The sequence below is a fragment of the Bradysia coprophila genome, unplaced genomic scaffold (genome assembly GCF_014529535.1).
Source record: "Bradysia coprophila strain Holo2 unplaced genomic scaffold, BU_Bcop_v1 contig_94, whole genome shotgun sequence".
In the NCBI taxonomy this organism is placed as follows: domain Eukaryota; kingdom Metazoa; phylum Arthropoda; class Insecta; order Diptera; family Sciaridae; genus Bradysia; species Bradysia coprophila.
In genome coordinates, this window is record NW_023504022.1 from 6,353,687 (window position 1) to 6,376,416 (window position 22,730).

Genomic DNA, 22,730 nt, shown 5'->3' on the forward strand with positions numbered 1-22,730 from the left:
GTCGTAAAAAAATTCAACCGGTGCGATTGCCACCCTGGCCTTCGGCCACGGGCTGCAAACTTCGCACACGGTTGCATATTTTTACTTTCGTCCCTTGTGATCCAAATAACCATTAAAAGGCTCATAGCTTCTAAGCAGAAAAGAGAATTAAGTGAGAGATGAAGAGTTTCAGATTAAAGTCTTTTGATAGGTTTTCGTACGGGTCGGCGTTAGCTTATGTTTTATTTCTAGGTTCAATTTAACTTGTTATTGCCAAATAAATTGCTGAACATCAAAAATGGCGGATTTTCGGTTGGCGAGGTCCATCAGGCGAAAAAACAAATCCTATTTTCTCAGGGACAACGACTTAATGCGTAAGCTGATCGAGTTTTGCTAATACATTCGTTCCAACTCAAAGAGTAAACGTCTTGTCCTTTTCGTTGATTTCAGGTGGTTACTTTTTTGCAACGACTGCGAAGTTGAAGCGAAAGCTTACTCAGCCAAAATGGTTCTCGTCGGAATTTCCATTACCTGTAAGGAGAAACAAAATGTCTGCAGCTACGTCCAACGATGGAAGGGAGACAATCGAAGAGGCATGGCAACTTGTACAAGAGGCAAAGAATAAAGTCATCTTTGATCCAAACCACCGTGACGCAGTCCTTGTTGTGGGCAATACAGGTACTGGCAAGAGTACGCTGGTTCAATTCATTGCTGGTGACATGTCAAAGATGTGGGCCGTGGAGTATCCTGAATATTCCGGAAATATAATCATTCAAGATGAAGACGGGAAAATCAGCAGGCCTGGAGAAGAGTCTACATCGAAGACGCTCTATCCTGAACTGGTGGTGAGCACGAAAAAGGATATCGCATTCTATGACTGTCCCGGATTCAAAGACTCCAGAGGAACTGCCGTCGATTTGGCTGGTGCCTACATGACCAAGATGGTCTTCGAAAACTTAGAAAATATCAAAGTTCACATTACCGTCGAGTGGGAGACAGCAATTGGACAGAATGGACGTGGAATCCCATTTATTGAAGCAATTGAGCGCGTTGGAGAATTCATTCGTGATGCAGAAAAGTTCAAAGACGGACTTTCAATGGTAGCCACTAAAGTTCCGAAAGTGACGCGAAAAGATGATTCGGGAAATATCCAAGTTGTACCGGACGAGATGCTAATTAAATCTGTCGGTGATTTTATTGTCAAGAACATGATTCCTGACGTTAAGAAGAAAATCGAAGCCGAAAAGAATGGAAAGAGGAAGAAAATTCTGGAGAATGCGCTCGTCATTTTCACGGCTCTGAGCAAACCCACAAACGGTAAGTACAGTCGCATTTCACTGTTCCGCAAACCTGAAGAATCGGGCCATCTGGACCAGTCGCCGTTGATGCAGAAAAGCCATGACGGTATCGTGAACGCAATAAAAACGGAAACTAGTTTCATGGCGGTTTCAACGGACGACTTTGGCATGAGCATCGCCGACAAGACAAAACTGGAGATGAGGGACATTTCGGACGAACTTAACAATAACATTTTAATCAAAATGAAAGAAATTGGCGAGTTGATAAACGCCGATGTCGATAAACGTGTGCGTAAGTCCGTAGATTGGGTGGATTTGATTGCTTCCCTAACTGAGATTCTAGAAGTTGTCACCGATAATTCAGAAAGACTGAAAAAACTGGACAAATTCATAACCGACTTTGTCGATTCCATGCAGTCCGATCTTGCAGCTGTTGACATTGCAATCTCTGCAGCCAAGTTTCAGGCTGTGGAAGACGACATCTCCTATCTTGACTTTGTAGAAGCCATGCTAGAAGAAGACGTGGGCACAGTTCCATATACAGCTCTTGATGATTCAGTTACTCTAATCACCAACTATGTGGCTTGGTACAAAATACTGTACACATTTTTGGAAGCTCTGAGCGCCGACTACATCCAAGAAGACACAACCATGTACAATGTAGCCAACTTGGACGACTGGGGTCAGAGTGGTAAACCTCAAGGGCTTCGCGTTTCGACACAAACGTTTGAAAGGTTTGCGAAACTACTTAAAATTGAAACCACTGCGATCAGTGGGCTCAAACTGAACGAGGAGAGAATGAATGAACTCAATTCCGTTGTAAAGCTCACGCTGGCTACTACCGCAAATATCGTGGTTGAGTCTGATGGAACTCTTCTAGCTCAAGGTCCCTTCGTCCGACTGTCGAAGGTGTTAGAAGAGTACAAGAAGAATGAACGAAACGTCAAGGCTTTTAACGTTAATGCGTCTTGTGCTGTTTACATCGATACGCCCGACTTTACAGCTCCAGGATGTCATATGGCTATCGCCGCTCCCCAATCGCATATTGTGGGAGCCCCGTCAATACATCTGGATGGGAAAGATGGGAAAAGTGAATTGAGTCCAGCAGAACCTGGAAAAGGTGAAACACCTGGCGAGAACGGCGTTCCTGGTGGTGCGGGTGAGCCTGCTGGACATTTTATTGGTGTTGCCCACGAAGTTCACAATGCGAAGTACCTTACAATTTCGGCAATTGGCGGTAACGGTGGGAAAGGTCAGGATGGTGGAAAAGGTGGAAAAGGATCTAAAGGATATGACGCTAGAAAGCCAACAGACAAATGGCAAAATAGGCCGGACGGTAAGGAAGGTGTAGATTGGAAGCAGGTAGACAAGAAGAAAACGATGGGACCTGGATATGTCATATGGGAAACGTTTTATGACATCTTTAACTCAAAAGCAGCAACCAACGGAATGCGTGGAGGTGATGGAGGCATTGGTGGACTGGGTGGGATGGGCGGAAGCGTTATTTTATCCATTTTTGAGGGCAATAATAGTTCTGCCACCGTCCGAGATTCTGACGGTGATATTGGACCTAATGGAGGTGAGTGGTTCTTCCTTTTGTGTTGCAATTGATGTTTTGCTGAAGTTTCCCCTTTTATTTCATAAAAAATTAAGCTGGTGGTAAGGGCGGTGCTGGAGAAAAACACGGAAACAATTTGAATGCTAAACATTCTTCTAGTCTAAATGTTGAGACATCGGATAGCGACTGGACAATTATTAAATGGTACGACGAAGGTTACTCCAACCCTGGATCCGAAGGTAGAACTGGTGGAAATGACAAACCTGATCGGAAACTCAAACCTCAGCTACCAGTATCTGAAATGGCTAAATTTCTAATCGACTTCAAAGGATACATTCTTGGAATGGCTGCCAAGACGCCGTTGCTACGGCATTTCCTTGAGCAGTTTCTCCGAGAGATGAATGAAAGGAGCGACGCGCGGCTACTACGACGTTCCTTGGAACAAGACTTTTTCGTATGTATGAAAGAAACGAGTGACCTAAACCAATTGTACGACACTTCAGCCCTTCTGTACGAAATGAACACTTTAGAGTCCCTATTCTACGGCATCCACAATCGCATTAACATGGCTCCCTACTACCAAGCATTGTTGAACCGTGTTCGAAAATACGCCGATGAACATAAGAATGAAACGAAACGAGTTGAAAAGCTCGCCCTCGGCACCATTTATTCCTCCTGTCTCAGTAAACTGTGCTCGCTTCAGCTAGAGTACAAGGCGCAAACTTTCATAATTGACTTAGCCCCGTACATTGATATCACACTAAGGCGAGTCAACGAAATCAAGGAAATGGACCGGAGAGTGGCTATCAAAGATTTCCAAAAGTCTTACAATCAGGCGATAACACTCAAGGTGAATGAGGCTAACGAATTGATTGCATCGAAAGTAAATCCCGGAATCGATAAATCCATGAGAGGAATGGACGACGCTCTGGAAACTTTGGTCAACGAAACATTGAAGAAACTGGAAGAAGTAGAGGCGACTGTTGAGGAACTCAAGGCGCTTCGGGCTCAAATGGAGATGAATGTTTTCATTCACGGATTCCTCAACCTGTTGAATCTTGGTGGCATCATTGCTAGTTTTTGCGGTCCGATTGGAGCCGCCGTTGGTACTGTGGTTACGGCAGGAACAACAATTGTCGACTCTTTAGTGGTCGACCCAGATATGCCAGCTGGTTCGGCTATTTTACTGCCTGAAGGATTAGAAACATCGATTAATGGACTTGGCAATCTGGTCGTTAGCATTCGTGACAGAAAAATTGAAGAGCTGGATGCTCAACTGACTTCGACCGAGAAGGAAATTGCGGTGAGATTTCAAAATAATTTTAGGTGTTGCATGAAGTTTGACGAATTCATCGAACCATTTGGGAGATTGTAGTAAATCTCTGTTTCGGTCATATTCGTCCAGAAATATTGATGCCACTAATCCTAGCCCCGTACGACCCGTAATCTAGCTCGCCCGTAACCCTAGTAAATCCTTCATCTAGTACTACCGTAATCTTAGTAAAATCATACCCTTAGTGCATCTATGGTCCATATCCCCATAGTGTGGCCGTTTAGGGTCTCAGACCAAGGACCGAAATTCCAAATATATTTAAATTCAATCTATGGCTCAAACAAAACCAAAATCAGCGAAATCGGTGAAAGTTTAGTCATTTTATATGTATAAAACACTTAGGGCACTACTTTTTACTTTTTGGTAGGGCAATAACTCACGTTCGAGTGACTAGGGATGGGAGACGTTCAAAATTATCGATAATATCAATCAAAAAATATAATCGATTAGTCATATCGTTATCGATAATTTCATAATTATCGATAATTATCAAAATATCGAAATTCGATAATTATCAAAATATCGATATCTGAAAATTCATGATAAGGTAAAAGCAAAATAAAATGATCGAGTCTGTTTGTCAATTGAATTTCAATTGTCAAAAACCAGACTCGATCATTTTATTTTGCTTTCATTTTAATATACCGATATATCGGAATATATCGATAAATATCGGATTTTCGGACCGAAATATCGATATATCGAATTATCGATATCTTGATAATTAACAAAATATCAATAATTATCGATTATCGATTTTTTTTGATAATTTAAGGTTGGAAATGGGTGGGTCACTTAGGGTTTTAGAGTTATTTCTTGAATGGTGGCAGATAGAGAGTTACTTTCTTCTGCAAAGTCTCAAGGTTTTACGAGTAGAACAAAGGGGTATAAATGAAAAATGTAAAAATTGGAAATGGGTGGGTCTGGGTCAATTACGTTTTTAGAGGTATTTCTTGAATGGTGGCAAACAGAAAGTTACTTTCTTCGGCAAAGTCTCAGAGTTTTCCGAGTAGAACAGAGGAGCATATGTGAAAAATGTCGAAAGTTGAAAATGGGTGAAATAATAAGTAATAGGAGAAATTGTGGCGATCATTTTTATGAATAGAACGTGGGGTCGCCGAGAACGTGGAAATTTTCGTCAAAAATTTTATTGACTATATCGATAAATCTTCACTCAGGCATCATTTTGATGAATAGCGTGCGACCTAAATTTCAGGTTAAGAGCCCAAATCTTCTAAAATGAATTATATCCAAACAAAATCTCTACGAGAAAAGTTTGACGCAGTCTTTATAGTACAATTTCTAAAATATGACAATCTCTCGGCTAGCTGATCAGTTTCTACACTGATTGTCGGTCGTTCTTTCACATAATGAATACTTAGAAATCGTTTTTCTATCGTTTCATTTGTAGGTAAATAGTGCAACTGAAAAAGAGAACTTGAAGGATTTGGATGTCAAAGTGCAGGAACTGCAGAAGAAATTGGATGTTGAGAAAGTTAACAGTGCTCTTGAAGACAATGAACAGAACATTGCCGCCCAGACTGAACGAATCGATGCGATTCAGATAGACCTCAAAGACACGATCGACAAGAAGGAGACCAAGCTCGAAGAAGAGATTGCTGCTGGCAAGACGGATAAAAAGAATGTGCTTGACATCGTGAAGAAAATTAAAAATGGGGTGAAGCTAGTTTCGGCCTCGTTTGAAACGTTTGACAAATTCAAGGATGACCAGAAAAAGTTGGACGCCATATCGGAAGCTCTGCGGGAGGCTGACGAGGCTATTATGGCTCTGCATGATTACGAACGAATCATTTACACCACTCTCTTCCCGATGGTTAGAAACATGAGAGATGACATGCACGAAGTTATGAATTCCCTATCGGGCAAATCTCAGGTGATCTTAACGATCCATTTCCTTCATTTCCTTTACTGACATTTTAACTTAAAATATCAAAAACCCATTTGACAGGTGGCCCTAGATGTGACTAAATGGGAGGTTCAGTCGACTCTGAATGGAATCAAAACCACGCTCGAAATGGCCATGGAAGGATTCGACGCACAATCTGAACTGACAAGTTGCTTTGACCAACTCTCCGAGGCGCTATCGCTTCTCATCCACATCTACGATCGGCTCGAAAATTACCATGACCAGCAGGCGCTGGGCGACTACATCGCTAATATTGGCGCCGCGGGAGACTACGAAGATCTGCTGCGTGGGACCAGCTATGAGCAAGGTGTGCGACAGCTCGACATGACCATTCAATCGAATCTGGTTCTTCTCGAGTACGAGAATTCAATGAATGCTTTCAAGCAATGGGTGTTCCCATTCGCTCGATCTTACTTAGAGGCGAGCACATTGCCGGAATCACTGAAACCAGTTCAAGATGAGGACAGTCTGAGGGAAATGGTTGTCGTTGCCAGTAAACAATTGAAGCAAATCAAGGACCACATCACGCAATACTGGGCGACGATTCCAGCCAACGAAAAGTTTTTCTTCACTGCCAAATTCTATTCGAACGAGAAATTGGGCGGGCCTTTCTATATATGGACGAAGGAGCACCATAAGAAGGAAATCGAGGCCCTGTTTAAAGGAGACGAGATTACTCTGTTAGCGGATGTGCGAAAGAGTGAACCATTTGTGACAAGCAGAAGAGCAATCAAGTTTGCACTCATCTACTTAAGATTTCTGCTGGACAGCAGTGATGAGGCGCGCAAGGCAAAGTTCGAAGACGTTCTGGAGTACTTCGTGGTCAATATGGTTTACACTGGCGTCAACTACTACGAATTCCAAGATCAGATTTACGTTATCAATGGTGTGCCCATTACGCTCAGCTATGGAATCAAACGGGACAGCAAAGGAGAACCGGAAATTATCTCTACCAGCAGGGATAAGCTGCTCAATGGAGATTTATTGTTGAGTCCGTTCGGCCTCTGGACAGTAAAGCTAACCGCGGATAGAAAGGAGGCCTTCCAGCTAATTAAAGAGTTTGTGGGCGATGTGTCGCTCGAATTGGCAGGAAAAGGGAAATACATTTACGATCCAAAGGATGAGTTGGCAGCGCTTGACCTTCGCCCTCAAGATTACTACCAAGTAGATGGAGGACTCAAGGACTGGCGTAGATTCAGTGCGACGACCTAATTAGAAAAGTATGCAGCTACCTATTCGCAGTCACATTATAATTGAAAATCGTTTAGAATTTATAATTAGCTTTTCCTAGTTTTCAGTAATAGCTCCATTTATTCCATTTCCATTTATTCGATGAATCACAGAAGTGCATCATATCTCGATAGTCGGCAGCAACACATTCATTTTAATTTTCGAACTTATTTTAATTAATTTTTTAATGAAATATAACCGTACATTACAATAAAGTAGCTTTCACCATAAACAAACAAGGTATATTCCGCAGCATTCTGCAACGATATGGTGCGCCCTGTGAACCCAGTGTCAACATGAACCTAGTAAATCTGCCACTCTAATGCGTCATTGATCGCAGTACGTCCTACTGTGTTCGTCAACCTAATCATGTCCGGAGCGATAGCGGAGGACTTGACGCAGTCTAACCCCCAAAAAAAGAACGAAGAAATTTTTTTGAGACATGTCAACTATGTATAGCTGAACATTTCAGTAGCTACCCTTTTGTATTTATCACCACAAAACTATTTCATCATGTTCTCGCTTTAAATACGAACAAAACGAGCTATCACTCGGTTATGTAGGTTTAAAATTGGTCAGTTTTCATACTAAATACACCAAATCATGCATGTAAGCATGCAGTAAGCGGGCGTGACGCAAGTCCACTACTACAAAATTTTTCCAAAAATTATTTTTTGTTACTAAGGAGCATATTTACAGTAACGTTTTGACTTCCCCCTGTTGGCTCCAATGACCTTCAAACTTACTCCAGACTTGCTTGGAATCTACTTGTCCATACGAGTTCAACGAGCTATCACACGTTACTGCAGCTTCAAAATTGGCCGAGATATTGAACTTCGAAATATTGACTTTTGTATGAAAAAAAAAAAAAAATTTGGTTTTTTTAGATAACTGAAATCGCCTACATTAGTTAGTTAGTTAGTTCAAAAGTTAGTTAGAAAACAATTCAAAGGCAAGCTACACACAGTGCGTGCATACGTTAAGGTCATCTACGTGCGCACATAACACGTATGTTTGTAGTAAATTCGTTGTTTAGAATGTTTTTTGATTGTATCTTATACACGTAGGGCGCGTTTTTTGATCAGCTGATGAAGTTCAGCTGTTGCTGATTCTGCATAAGCCTTTGGTTTACAAACTGTATTCACGCCGTAAATGTGCTATGATATGAGAATATCGGGAACTTCGGACTAGCTGAAAGCTGCGTTTGTTTAGCCCTTGTCTCATTTGCAGAGTTCCCACGACTTCGAACGCCTCCTAATTTTAGGATTTTAGGAGGTTTTTTAGAAAACTTTAGTAGAATTTTAGGAGGTTTTTCAACTAATTTTTTGATAATTTAAGGCTTACGGTATTTTAGGAAATTTTAATGCATAAAAGAATTTAACTGAGAACGTCGACCTTCGAAATTACCAAAAAAAAACTTTTACAAACTTCGTTCTTCATTCAAGGCACAATTTACACAATAAGCACAATTTTTAACTTTGCAATTCAGCAACTACCTAACTCGAAAGACCAAAATTGTTTCTAAAAGAGTATACTCATAAATGAGCCTAGCACGAGATTCCGTAAAAGAAATGTTGAGTTAATACTCGAATAAAGACACTGTTTCGTCATATACGGGTCCTTTGGTTCGCAAATCGTCAGCCAATGGTAAGCAAACTCAGAGAGAATTCCCATGTATATACGTACCATCGAGACAGAAATATCTTGCAGGTCAAAAGAACGGTTTGCAACGATACAAAAAGCTTTATGGACATCTGTCCGAAATGACCTATAAGTTCAGTAACACTTGAAAATAAAAACTCTGAAAAAAACGAAACCAATACAACAGTTATAAAACCAGTCTCAACTTCTTTCGTTCTTTGAAAAAATCCCAAAAATTGGTCCTTAGCGATGCTGTAAGTCTGAATTGATTCCATCACGATACCACACGTAAAACCAACTAACGAGTATACTGAAAATCAAGTTCTCGGTACTTTATCTGAACCAGATCCCGAGTAAAAATTCTGGTCTCTCGAGACTATCAAAAACGTATACTGAAGGGTCTCACTCTAGTCTCATAATTATTTGACACTCAAATTTAGTCTCAAATTGTTTTTTTTTATCGTAAATGTTTCGGATGAACAAATAATGAACAAGGCTCACTGAATAGTCTCATTTTGAACACATTGTGACACTTTTTTGTTTCTTCGACACTTTGAGACTAGACTGAAGAGTAGTCTTTTTTGGAATATTTTTTGTTGGACCGTTTTAGACTGAGTAAGTAGTCTCTACTGTTTTTCACATCGCTGCTACCTGATAGCTTGTATCTTTACTTCCCTGACCATCCACATCTTTATCTGAATCTTCATCAAAGTCTAAGCATCCCTGCTCATTGTTTGTTTAATAAAATGATAAATGATGGAAAGGCTAATAATGGATAATGGATAATTAGTTTATTTTCTAGAGCTTAGTTGTGCTTTTTATTGTCTGTCTGTTAGGTCCTGTCTTAACCCGCATGAGTTTATAGTTTTATTTATTCTTAAATTATGTATGTATCAACAACCCATTGCCAAATCGTAACGTAAAAAAAGCTCGGATTCATTTCCGTACAATGTTGGAAATTGAATGTAGAACTTGCCAGAATCAAAATTTTTTTAAACAAAAGAGATAATTGAATACTAAAACATGTCATCAAAGAGTATTTGCAACGCACTCTGTAGTAAAAAATTGGTGGTGTCGATATCACAGCGTTGTTCAGGTTTTTTTTTCTAGTTTTTCAGTTTTATTGAAGCTTGAACCCATTTTAGGAGTTTTATGAGGATTTTAGGAGGATTTGGTCCATTTTATGAATTTTAGGAGTTTTAGGAGGAGCGGGAATTCTGCATTTGGAATATTCAGCGAAGCTACGGCGTCAATGTCCAATCCAATTAGTGTGATAAATTTTCATTTAACCAAAAAAGGTTTTTAAAATCAAAAACGTAATTCACGATCATTATGTTAAAATATTGAAAATTTGGCATTTTTATACACAATAAAATTTACAGAAAAAAAAATGTTTTTTCGATTTTCAAGACGTGACAATACAGGTTCTAGACTAGCCACAACGATTGAAAGCTTCCATGCAAGTATAAAATCGACCTACGCAAAAGAAAACAATAAATGTTTGGGACAGAGAAATGAGAACAGATGGCGTTGCTGTCGTCTTCAAGGGTGAGGCGGTAGCAACACCATATGTTATCATTTCTCTGGTTTGTGAATATGTACATTGTTAGACAGAAAAGGTGACAAAATGCGATCGTAGACTGAAGGTAAATTTTTCTAAATTATGTACATTGACAGGCCCACAAATCCAAAATACATTGTCAGCATCTGGTCAGCACGCGAACACACTTCTATGTCGTTCTTAAAGGTAGCCTTAGAGTCCGTTTAGCTTCCGTGATGACAGTTGTCATTTTAATTGACTATTGTATGAAATGCCAACTGTCATGTACTCAGAGGAAAAACGGAATAAAAAGGAGACAAAACGGGGAATGACTGTGAATTCAAACTAATGCTTGTTTTCCACTTACCAAAAAGTACTCCGTGTGAGAGACTACATTGATTTTTTTCAATTTTTGCTTTGTTTATTTGACAGCTGGCTCTCTAAGGAGTACTTTTTGTGAAAACGATAATTAACATTGCGAAATCGACCGAAATTGAATGCTTCTTTCCTTTCAACATAAGACACAGAAAGCTTCTGTGCTGAGAAAAACTGGCCTAAATGGAAGCAATCTGTTTTCAATTTTAGATTTTTTCTTTTGTTGGAAATTGTGACGCAAAGAAAAATGAGTCGAAGGTTGCTTTTTGAAGAACTTTAACGGACTTTCTTTGAGAATTCAATTACGGACGGGATTGATTAGTAGTTACGTACGTACTAGCTATCCATTAAATTCAATGAAAATATAAAACAGGTATGTCTATCGACCGCCCGGAGGACATAAAAATTTGGTCAAACGCTTTCATTTTCATATTATTTTGACATAAATTGTGAGTACGTTTAAGATAAATCGGCCGATCGGCCTCACCTGTTCTATACTTTCATTGCGTAAATCAAGGATTATCCAAGGCTCTGAAAGAACAGGTTAAGACAACTCTGAGTTGATCACGACACACAAATTGCAAATTTTCCTAAAAAACATTTTCTTCAAGTTACACAATCTGTACTGAGTGCATTTATCAATTTCGGTGTCACCCACCTTCGTGGCTGTCTTAACCTGTTCTTTCAGAACCTTGGGATTCTCAGCGTTATACATGTGACGTTATCGTTTGGATTTTTGTATTTTCGTTACAATTCGTAACGTTACAAACAGGCTACCATCTCTGTAATGTAATGTTCCATCTCTATTTCTAAAAATCGTTCAGTATGCTGATACCGTAATTTTTACATAAAAGTACAAGTGCAAAAATAACGTTATGCCTGATGCCTAAAATGATCCGGGTTCCATTCCCGTGTCAGACAATTTCATATAGAATTTTTCTAGCGATTATGTCGTATTGGTAACGTACCTCAAAGTTCACTCAAGCTTCATAATTTGGGTAGTTGCAATGTGTTTGGTGGCTGCATTAATGACTCGTATGACGTAACCAGAAAATGATGAAAATTTGTGTGAGTATATTTCTAGCCTACATTTAGGCGAGATATCAATTAAGCACTGTCTTGCCACATTGTGTCTGCGTACTTTGAGTCGTGGTTCGGAAATATGTACTTCGAGTCGTGGTTCGGAAGTCACGTTAAGTCGGTGGTCCAGACTGAGTTTGTTGTTGACCGGAAAAGGCTGTTAGTGAGGTCACTCAACACACAAATGATCAAAACAATTGCATAGGTTGTTGGACCGTGTTGGAATTTCCTGCTTGTTATTTCCTAACTGGTGAGAGTATCTGTTGCGCATCCTATTTACTACCACCAAAAACTGTTTTCTATTGGAATTAGGGCTTCCATGCCTGGACTTTAGGCTATTACAGTTTTTTACTCGACAAGAGATTTTCCATTCAGATCTGGGAGCACTCTCATCAAAACTGGTTGAATTCACTAATTTGATAGCAAGGCTGGTAATGTGGACAATCAATCAAATCGGCGAATTATTTCCACTTGGAATATTTATTGAACAAAAAAAAAAAATGGTAAAGAAAATATGGAACAAAATGTGAATGATCCTGTGATGCTATGGTTCAACAAACACTTCAACCAACTCAAACACTTCAACAGTTCAAAATGATTTATAATCCGAAATTCTGGGGAACCATTACTGAATCCCATGCTGGACGCGCGGCACCATCCATTTCCGGAGCAAATTGATTGGTTGCTAACAATGCGTGATTGCCACCACCTGACCAACAACCAAAAAAAAAATCAAAAACTTTAAATGGAGCCACTTAACAGAGGGGAACAATAGAATCAGAACTGACCAATGTTTGCACCACATTCGTAACATTTAGCAACTTGCATCGCCCCACCACACTCTGTAATGATATACGGATGTCCGTTGGGACATTTAAACCAGTGACCTTGCTTCATGTCCAGCGCCTTGATTATTTGCAAGCGTTCACCTTCGGAAATGCCTATGCCGGTTTTCAACAGCTTTTCCAGGTCCTTAATGTAGTCAATGAATTTTCGTTGACATTTTTCGTCGTAGATTCCTTTCGAACGCAAAATAGCCGAAATTTTTGCGTGCAGATCTTTAGCATTCGAACGTTCCCTGGTCGTATGGGAGGCCGTTTCCCAGCGACGATTGAATTGGATCTTATGAACGAGCCGTTGAATCTCACTGCCGATATTATCGACTTCAAAAGAACATAACGGCAGCGGTCTGTTCGTGATGTTAGCGAACAGTGAATCGCAGTCGCTCTTTATTACGACACTCGAATAATCGGACACGTTCTTCAGAACTTCCTTGACCCAAACCCAAATCTGCTTCAAACTGTTCAGAGTGTTTATGTCCACCTGTTGGTTCAATCGTAAATTTTGAGTTAAATCGAGTCGAGTTAAATGAGAAAGATGTCTACCTGACGCAGTTTCGCGGTTGCGCTCTTGTCATCGAAATATATGATCATCTCGAAGAGAGCCTTCACGGAGGGCAGGAAATTCACCAGACTGGTAGCTTCCAATTGCAGATTTTGATGGATCTCCTCCGTTAATTTTTGGTTCTGATGCCGATTTCCGAAAAAGTTCTTTTTCACCTGAGCAACATCACGGAACGTTTTCCGAATTATATTTCCGAATCTTCCAGACAATGTCCTTATGACAGTCGTACATCGTGGGCACTTCTTCAGGCCAATTTCACCAGTTTCATCAGTGGCATTGAAATGCATCGTCAATCCTTCGACTTCAATCGCATGTTTGCAGTCCGGCAGCCATATGAACCTGCAGGTGTTTAATGTCAGGGAAATTGCTTCATTTAAATATCAAATCATACCGAGCGTCCTCCTCGTCTTCCGTGAACAGCAATTGGAATTCGGTTAGTTCAGCCAAATCGCAAATGCGACACAGTGGCGGACACATTTCCCCACAGAAACCGATGCACGCATGGCCACAACGTAACTTTTTGTCACATGGCTCGTTGCAAGGACCACGATCGCACATTTCGCCGCATAAATTTTTGCACCGCACGTGTTTACATTGCCAGCTGCACCGTTCCTAGATGGTGAAATTGTGGAAGCCAATTGGAACAGTCGTTTTGAAGGAGAATAACGAAAGAGGAAAGTGAAAACCATTTACCTTGCAGATGAAACAAGCGTCACCGCACATCTTCTTACATTTCGAATGTTCGCATTTCATTTGGCAGCGCTTCTTACACGGAGGACAGTTCCTGGAGCATGGGAAGTCACAGCTGGAAAAGATTTTTTTTATCTCAGCTGGATATTGAAACGAAAAATCCGTCTGACTTACAGATGACCGCATATCAACGGCCTCAAACATTTATCTAAGCATTTTTGATGCAGAGTACCCATGCAACAAGAGCTGCACGTACCCGAACACTTATGTCCGCATCCATTTTCACCGGGAAATGTAAAACCGCACGGCTTAGTGCAATGTGATTGGATCTCCACAGACGATGCTGGAACGGATAAGACAAATTGAGTACATGAATTCACCCGGTGTTCCGGTGGCAATAAGTTCTGATAATCGTACCAGATCGCATGTTGCATGCAACGGTGATTTCATGTCCGCACAGAGTGCTTAATATTTGGACTTTCTCTTTGCAATTTTCGATGGTGGGACTTTCATTGCATGGGACCGTTTGTTTATGACCAGGACCACAAATCGGTGTTGACTTTGATGTCGGTACCTAGATGCATGAAATGGTATCGTGACGTGATAATTCCCTCTCTATTTAAGCGACACAACGAACGTACCCGGCATGGACCACACGGCTCACAGCATTTCTTGCCACATGAGTGACCGCAGGGTAACACTTTAGTGCACTGCTCTTGGCACTGGAACTCCGTTGACGAATCACAGCAAGGTATCTTCCCGATATGACCGCAAATTGGATGTGCACGTTCAACAATCGTTCTGCACTTTTTACATTGCGATGAACACGTATGGTTTGTCTTGCATGGATGACCTGCAAGAATCACGTGAATTTTACCAATTTTTGAATTTCTATTTCGGTTACCGTTGGCACACGATTTAGAGCACGGTTTCTTGCATTGAAATTTGTCGTGATGGCGATCCTTATAGTAGTGACACTTCTGAGGGCATGAATGGCCGCAGCTCAAACGTTCTTCGCATAATTCCACACAGTCGATTTTACCGTTTGTCTTCCGGAAACATGGCACAACAACCTGTGAGAGTGCGGAAAAAAATTATTTTCTCACGCTCTAAACACCGGCGATTCGACTTACCGTATGCTCACAATCCAACGTCGCGGTCACCTTCACCGCACAAGTGGCTTCTTTCGGATCAAGTCGGCATTCCATTTTTTGGTTATGACCACAAGGAAGCTCCCTGTCCACAAGTGTTTTACACATCGAGACCGCCGGTTGTTCAAAACATTTCATATTCCTGTAGTGAGTGCAAGGAAGTTCCTTTCTCACTTCGATGTTACACCTGTACGTATCCGGATCAACGTGACACATCAGTTTCGATTCGTGGCCGCAGGTTAGAACTTTATCCACGATCTTACGGCACAGCCAATCATCCATTTTTTGGCTACAAAAAACGATCACTTCATGGTCGCATTTCAGCAGCCGTTTGATTTGAGTGCGACAAAACTCGTCCTCAGCGGATCGATGACAGTCGACCGATATGTTGTGGCCACAAGAGCGCGGCTTATCCACTTTGACTCTGCACGGTAAGCAATCTGAAATGGACCGCAGATCAAAAGACGCCGGAAGGAAATAACTTTTTTGAAAATGACCTACCTGTGCCAAAGTGACATACGAGCATACAAGGATGTCCACTAGGGCAAAATTTTCTGCACAGCTCCCTGCATCGATAGTTTTCGTGTTGCAGATCTTGAGCGTGGCAAAATCTTGGACAAAGGTGATGGCATTTCATTAACAGCCCGCATACTTTCGAGCAACCTCCTTCCGGACATTTTTTGATGAAATCCTCTCCCTTCGCTATGTCACTGTGGGTTTGATGCCGTTGACACACGACTGTCATTTTGGGTCCGATTTGTTTCTTCTGTTCCAGCTTGGCATTGATTTGTGACCAGATTGTTTGCTTGGAGAGCATTTTCATGTTCCCGATGACGTAAAGGCCTTTCCTTTTAATGGGAGACCAATATTGTCAGCGATCAATTCCATACCAGTATTGTAACACTTACTTTGCGCGACTGAGAGCGACGCAGACCCGATTGCTTATACTTAAAAATCCCATTTTACCATCCAAATTGCTGCGAACCAACGACAGTAAAATTATCTCGTTCTCCTCGCCTTGAAAATTGTCAACGCACGTAATGTGAATTGACTTCAGGCTCTCCGATGTCCGGAATTTCGACTTGAGCAGAAACAGTTGGCCAGTGTAAGTCGTCAGCACAGTAATCGATGATGGGAGGTATCCTTGTTTCAGCAAGTATCCAGCCAGACCAGCTAGGTAATCAGCTTCGAATTCATTCAATTTACTCATCGAATCACCTTCCTAAATGTTTTAAATTTGCGCTTGAACGAACAACACAACTGAGGTGACAGAATGGCGTTACCGATTCTTCAAGTTTTTCGTGGGTTAAGAAGAATAGACTGTTCGACATCCCTTTAATGCATTCGTACTGGTGAACATTCCGAGCATCGTCCAAATTAGCGTAAATTGAACCACGGATAAGGTCGGCGATGTCGGGTCGCATTCGATGCTGAGCCTGAAACATTGAATTTAACGACTCCGTCGTCATGAAGTTGTTACAATTTGGGGGAAAGAGCGTCTCACCAGCAGTGAATAGCACGTCATGTGATTATTGATCATTCTTTCGAACAACGACACGTCCAAGTCATATTTCTTGGACAGTTCGTAGACGGCCGTGCTCGGCTTCAATTGTTGATGATCGCCAATCAATATCAAATGGTCGGTGTATTTGGTCAACGAAGTGACAATGTGCGCTTCCAGCACTTCGGCGGCTTCTTCAACGATAACTGGGGAAATGGCATTCATTAAATGGGGAAACTGCGCCAAACATTTTGGAAATTTACCGATCCGACACTTCATCTTTGCCAGGAGATCATGAAACTTTGCAGCGCCAGTCGTAGTCATACCTAGAATTTTTGACCCTTCGGTTGTCACTTGTTTCGATTTAATTGTTTCCATTCGTCACTTACCCACAACGTCAGCATTCTTCAAAATTTCCACTTCATGTTGACGCTTCAATTGAGCAATGGTTTCGGCGCTTTCGATCAACTTTTCTTCAAGACCTCGTACGGTTTCGTTCATTAAGTGCTTGGCCCGTTTGGCTACAATCAAGTATGCAGCATATCTCTGTGCGACCAGTGGCAAAGTCTTGTCGACGACATTTATAGAGTCCGTTGTATTGAAGCGTCTCAACGTTTCCAGTTTTGCTGCAACATCGGGGATCTTGACACGATTTTCGTTCAGACAAGCAAAAATTTCCACCAACACATCCAGCCGCTTCTGTTCAACAAAAACACTTTCGCGAACCTGAGCAACATTGCGTCGCTTCGTATTAGCGACAGCCATTGAGTCTTTGTCATGGATGACATTTCGTTGAATATTTCTTTCATATTCCTTCAACAAAAACGTTGAATGCGGGATGCTCATCTCTTTTCCATGGTACCGACCGACACTATTGCTATGCTCGAATTGCGCTTCTATTTCAGCATGGTCGACGACATCATCAAAAATCATTCGGTGCTCCATCAGTTCATCCATGTCATAGAATTCTTCTTCCCCTACATCCGCGTATGCTTCCTCACTCGGCGTCTCAGCTTGGCTATTGTCTTTCTGGGCTTTGCGACCTTTTGCATTCTTATTCGCGTTCACTTGCAAATATTCGAACCATTTCTTGACGGCGTCAATAGCACTGCCTTCGGTGATGTTGTACACATCGGAGTTACTGAGTTTGAAAAAAGACGGAGAACTCAATTTGTCCAATAGTTGCGACGAGAATTCGGAGCACAACGTTTGATAGATCTGATCGTCAATTGACTCAAATTTGATGATTCCTGTTTAGATTGCAAGTAAAATTGTTGAAAAATTGGCGATACCTCTACAGACAAACCACGCTTACCAGTAGGCCATTGCAATTCGGCGGCAATTTGCTTGAGATTTCGGATTGATCTTTCGTTTTGCTTCATATCCCTTTCGAGGTCGTTCAGTTCTCTCCGCTGCAATCCACCTAACTGTCGGTTTGTCCTTCTAGCCATATCACGTAAATTAAACTCGCGTAAAACCTCCGACTTACTTCTTCCTCCCACGCGCACTATTTTCGGATCCATTTCGTGACGGTTCATTATGTTCAGTATGCCCTCCAAGAACTGATCCAACGCGTGATTAGTATAGCAGATGCAAAGCAACGGTCCTCTGTATTCCGACTGCACTGCCAAATCATCCACATCATGCTCCTTTCGTCCCGTCCGCAGCTGTGGATTCTGTAGGATTACTTCGGCGATACGAAGACCTGGAAATTATATTTTCAGTGGCACATCAGAACACCATTCATTCGCATTGACGTACCGACATAAGTTTTCCCCGTTCCAGGCGGTCCTTGAATGATGACAAATTGTTTAGTTAGAGCAGCTTTGAAAGCGTCAAATTGATTTGCATCGAGTCCAATGGTTGCATCCAGTGGCCAGGTTCTGCTAACAAACGGATGGACGGCAAAATATCTTTGTTGGAAGCACAATCTGATCGTGGTCGCGACGTCCCCATCATCAAAACGCTGTTCCACGAGTGACGGCGGAGGTTCAACGTTGTTGCAAGCGCTCACAATGTATTTCGCCAGGGGAAAAGTGCTCAGATTCAGATTTTGAGCCGTTTTTAAAACGTGCCTTGAAGTAGACAAATTTTTTAAGCGACGGAACGAGTAGATAGGCCATCCTTCCGACATTCAGAACTTACCTGAACGATTCCCAATAAACTTCGGATTCGATCAGCAGTAAATCGGTTTCGTCACAAAGAACATCAGCGATGCGTGACTGTGCTTTTTCCGGTATTATGGTGAGCTTTCGATGCTTTTTGAGATCATCATCATTTCGGAAACCAACAGTAGCAAACACAACTGAATCAAGCGATGCGCTATTTTTCGTCAGCAGCACCAAGTTGCCCGGTAGAAGTCTTTTGGATTTATCCCAATTGATTTTGGAATAGTCCGTCGGCAATTCGATCCAGTAGTTAAGATTCTCAAACTTTACTTCGGCGGTGAGACACTTCACTTTGTAATACACTCGAATCGGTGAACCTTTGGGCATTCTCGGATTATTCGTCGTTTTTCTACAATTTTTTTTGGATTTTCAATTGAATCTGATGAGCGATGTTCCTAGCGACTCTCTCTTACCTCAACGACAAATACTCCTGAATACCTTGCTTTAAAGGCTGTAGGAAATCCTCCCGAAGCAAACGAAACTGTACATCCAGGTAATGATCGGCATCTGCGTACGAGCCTGCTTGTTTATTCGGTCGCAAGAACGACGGCTCGGACGACAATAGTTCTTCCATCGTAGGAATTATCGGTATGTTTCGGAAGTCATCCGGTGGTTTCAGTTTATCGAACGATTTCAAGTCGTAGTCTATTGTAGATGGCGTTAGTGTTCCGGTCAATCCTAGAAAATGTGTTCACGAAATTACCTGTGAATTTCCCACGTGAAAGTGGTTTTCTGGCTATCACTTCCGCTTCTTCTTGCTGTCGCTTTTCGTGAAGAGACTTAAACAACTCTTGGAATTGTTCGAGAAGCGTCCCATATTTTGGATTGTCTTTGATCATCAACAGCCTGCTAACGCATAGGGTCACCAGCCCCATTAAACTGTCTGCAGCAGAAACGGGCATGCGTCGTTTCAAGAAATCCGCCACATTAAAAATGAACTTGAACTTGGAGTCGTCCACAGTCAGGCATTTGTCACGGAAACGGTTCATTATTTCGGGATAAGCAATGAGTCGAACGATGTCGTTCTGATAGTTGACCAAATTGCATTCATCCGAAAACACTTTTTCACTCAGAACCTCCAGCAACATTCCGAACGTGCCTCCTTCATATGCCCTGGGCTCTTTCAAAAAGCTTTCGAACGCTTCCATTTCCAAATGCAAGGAGATCACAACTGAATCCGCAGGACTTTTCAGATAATTTTCGAATTTCTTGAATCCGAAGTACCTGCGAAGTAGAACGAACCATAAAAAATTGACTGAGACTGGATTAGCTCCAATGAAAACTTACGTTCGCTGGTTGCCTTCGCGACGCTGATTCGTTCCACTACCAGGATTCGGACCTGCACCTGCACTTCTTGCTTGATGCGGTTTGTTTGGTTTGTTATGATCTCTCTTATCGGTACCAGAGCCATGAGAAGCTTGTTTCGTTGTACCACGCGTTTGGGGTCGCTTTGGCTGATATAAATTTCCGGTTTCTACATTGCTGTCAGATTGGTGCGAAGTTTGACGTACTGAAGCATGCTGCTGATGCCGGTTCGTTTGGCCTGTGTTCCCAGCACGGTCAGTGTGAGATTTCTGTGATCCTCGCGACTTTGTAGCTTGGTGCGGATTCTTATTTGTTCGGCCTCTGTTGCCATTGTTGCTCGAACCACTTGGCTGCGATGATTTTGGTGCTGCCATTGTGGCATTCTGTTGATTCCGACTAACATCATTTTGCGCACGAGAACGATGTGGCTGTTGGAATACATCGCTCGCTGGGTATTGTGAAGTCGGAGTCGGAGAACGATGTGGCTGTTGTGTGATTTCTTTATCTAGATTCAAATTCGATTGTTGACTGCGGCTGACTTCTGGTTTGCCCTCACTAACATAATTACGAAATGTTTGATTGACGTTCGGACCTGCTTTGGCCTTATTTTGATAAGAATCATCCGCACTTTGTCGACTCATTCGATCGCTAACGCTTCTTGGCATTCCATAGAGGGTTTCAATGATAAATAAATCATTCAGTTGACCAGTAGCCGAAGGTCGTTGAACTGGTTTGGGATAATTATTCGGAGCAGCGTTGCTATCACTATTCCGAATACGGGCTTCGAGATCATGCAATTTTCGTAATGCTGCTTCTTCTTGCTGAAGTTTTTCAGACCGAGATTGCTGTAATCCTCGAAACATTATAGCTTGGTGCAGATTCTGATTCGTTAGACCTCTGTTCACATTACTGCTCGGACCACTTGTCTGCGATGATTTTGGTGCTAGCATTGTGGCATTGTGTTGATTCCGACTATCATTCTGTGTGGTTTCTTTATCTAGATTCAAATTCGATTGACTGTAATTGCGGCTGGCTTCTAGTTTGCCTCCGCTCGCGACACCTTCACTAACGGAATTACAAAATTTTTGATTGACGTTCGGCCTTGCTTTTTCCTTATCCGAATTTTGTCGACTCATTCGATCACCGCCATCGATAACGCTTCTTGGCATTCCATAGAGGGTTTCAACGGTAAATGAATCATTAAGTTGACCAGTTTTCGAACGTCGTGGAACTGGTTTAGGATAATTATTCGGAGCAGCGTTGCTCGCACTATTCGGAACACTGGCTTGGGGAACATGCAACCTTTGCGACACGGTAGACTCACGCTGTTCTTGAGAATTGACACTTTTTTCAGGCCGAACTGCAGAGGTGCTTTCATAAACTGCTTCAACGGCCGATTCGATGCTTGTAGACACAGGTGGCCCAACTGTATCAGACCTTTGCTGTTGAGTGGAATTTAAATGTTTTGATGAAGCACCGAAAATGCTTAAAAATCGGTGTTTCCAAGATGAAGGATCCTTTTTATCCATGACCAACCAATTTACATCTGTAAAATGAACAGATTTCTATAGATCAAGTCCATAAGAAACGCGAATACTGACAGCTACACCGTCACACCCACAAAGAACCCTAACCTCAACTATGTAGTCGAAATTGAAATCATTGAGCGTTTTGTTCGGAAATTTCAGAGACAGAAACCTATGGTCGGAACCACGAGAACCACTCAAACATTTGGGCTTATTTTCAAAGAAGAACATAGATGTGTTCCATCGTGCTAAATTTCGTGGCACATACGTTCAAGTTCTCTGTAAATAATTTTTGATCTTTCGAACAACCTTGGACTTGACCTATAGAAGTAAGTAGAAATAAGTGACGAATTTCATTTCAGCTGATCCACTCATAGAGCAAGTGTTTAATTTGATTTAAGTATAAACAAGTGTTCAAAATTATGTCTTTGAACTGATTTACTACACTACGCGCTTGCGCGTAAGGATTTACCCAGTGACTTTTGTTTGTGTGAGTATATCCACCGAAAATCAGCTGAAACAAAATTCGTCACTGATTTCAACGTCTTGAGTGTTCTTAGTATCCTAAAAAAAATTATCTCAAGAATCACTGGACTTACGTAATTCCGATTTGGCTTACGGCTTTCTACAGGTAGATTGAAAAATTATAACAAAATTTGGCAGACGTATACATTTGATATATCTTCCTAGACGCGCACTGCGTTGAGAAAAATTTCTATCGACTTATTTACGATGCTTACGATCAGCGAGTAAAACAAGTTGTAATCGATATTAATACCAATTATTTCACTTGTGACTGGATGAGTACGTGATAACTTCCTTCAATATAATGAAAAAGTGCAAACTGTCAGTTGTTTCAATCAACAAGGGAAACCCCCTTCCACTGAACGAAAGTACACTAACTTTTGGTGTTGGTGGCGTTAGTGTATTTTCGTTCAGTGGAAGGGCCATTTAATTACTGACAGCATTTACATAACAGTTGAGCTGGGAAAATATTTACTGGGACACGTCATCTGTCAAAATC

General features: G+C 41.5%; 2 protein-coding genes across 9 annotated transcripts; one reads left to right on the forward strand and one right to left on the reverse strand.

Moving 5' to 3' along the window:
• Window positions 1-231: 231 nt before the first annotated feature.
• On the forward strand, window positions 232-7,536 carry LOC119085138. 4 transcript variants are annotated; one of them, XM_037195412.1, is made up of 6 exons: window positions 232-353; window positions 430-2,856; window positions 2,931-3,555; window positions 3,598-4,138; window positions 5,580-6,062; window positions 6,138-7,536. In XM_037195412.1, the coding sequence occupies exons 1-6, from the start codon at window positions 278-280 to the stop codon at window positions 7,305-7,307; spliced, it is 5,322 nt and encodes a 1,773-aa protein (XP_037051307.1). In that variant the 5' UTR covers window positions 232-277; the 3' UTR covers window positions 7,308-7,536. The 4 variants fall into 4 exon arrangements, with proteins under 4 accessions (XP_037051307.1, XP_037051309.1, XP_037051308.1 ...); XM_037195414.1 differs by having other exon boundaries at window positions 2,931-3,242; window positions 3,306-4,138; XM_037195413.1 differs by having other exon boundaries at window positions 2,931-3,238; window positions 3,302-4,138; window positions 6,138-7,315.
• A 4,902-nt stretch (window positions 7,537-12,438) lies between these two features.
• On the reverse strand, window positions 12,439-22,500 carry LOC119085136 (NFX1-type zinc finger-containing protein 1-like). 5 transcript variants are annotated; one of them, XM_037195407.1, is made up of 24 exons: window positions 22,306-22,500; window positions 21,570-21,726; window positions 20,163-21,533; window positions 19,579-20,099; window positions 19,289-19,520; window positions 18,853-19,224; window positions 18,469-18,782; window positions 18,023-18,412; window positions 17,097-17,957; window positions 16,971-17,033; window positions 16,711-16,913; window positions 16,490-16,642; window positions 16,115-16,428; window positions 15,708-16,054; window positions 15,189-15,646; window positions 14,960-15,128; window positions 14,697-14,908; window positions 14,473-14,629; window positions 14,230-14,398; window positions 14,059-14,170; window positions 13,757-13,977; window positions 13,347-13,704; window positions 12,750-13,284; window positions 12,516-12,670 (listed from the first exon to the last, which is right to left on the reverse strand). In XM_037195407.1, the coding sequence occupies exons 2-24, from the start codon at window positions 21,707-21,709 to the stop codon at window positions 12,561-12,563; spliced, it is 7,782 nt and encodes a 2,593-aa protein (XP_037051302.1). In that variant the 5' UTR covers window positions 21,710-21,726; window positions 22,306-22,500; the 3' UTR covers window positions 12,516-12,560. The 5 variants fall into 5 exon arrangements, with proteins under 5 accessions (XP_037051301.1, XP_037051302.1, XP_037051303.1 ...); XM_037195408.1 differs by having other exon boundaries at window positions 20,163-20,604; window positions 20,662-21,726; XM_037195409.1 differs by having other exon boundaries at window positions 20,163-20,611; window positions 21,161-21,726; window positions 22,306-22,497.
• Between the last annotated feature and the right edge of the window lie 230 nt (window positions 22,501-22,730).

Excerpts from the sequence above, each read along its gene's own strand:
- LOC119085136 (XM_037195406.1), bottom strand. The coding sequence starts at position 21,709 with ATGGATAAAAAGGATCCTTCATCTTGGAAACACCGATTTTTAAGCATT. Across the intron at positions 16,643-16,710 it reads TGACGTGCTATTCACTGCTG|GCTCAGCATCGAATGCGACC; the intron begins GTGAGACGCTCT and ends TCAATGTTTCAG. Across the intron at positions 15,129-15,188 it reads CGTTGGATTGTGAGCATACG|GTTGTTGTGCCATGTTTCCG; the intron begins GTAAGTCGAATC and ends GCACTCTCACAG.
- LOC119085138 (XM_037195411.1), top strand. The coding sequence starts at position 278 with ATGGCGGATTTTCGGTTGGCGAGGTCCATCAGGCGAAAAAACAAATCC. Across the intron at positions 2,857-2,930 it reads TGATATTGGACCTAATGGAG|CTGGTGGTAAGGGCGGTGCT; the intron begins GTGAGTGGTTCT and ends TAAAAAATTAAG. Across the intron at positions 4,139-5,579 it reads CGACCGAGAAGGAAATTGCG|GTAAATAGTGCAACTGAAAA; the intron begins GTGAGATTTCAA and ends TTTCATTTGTAG.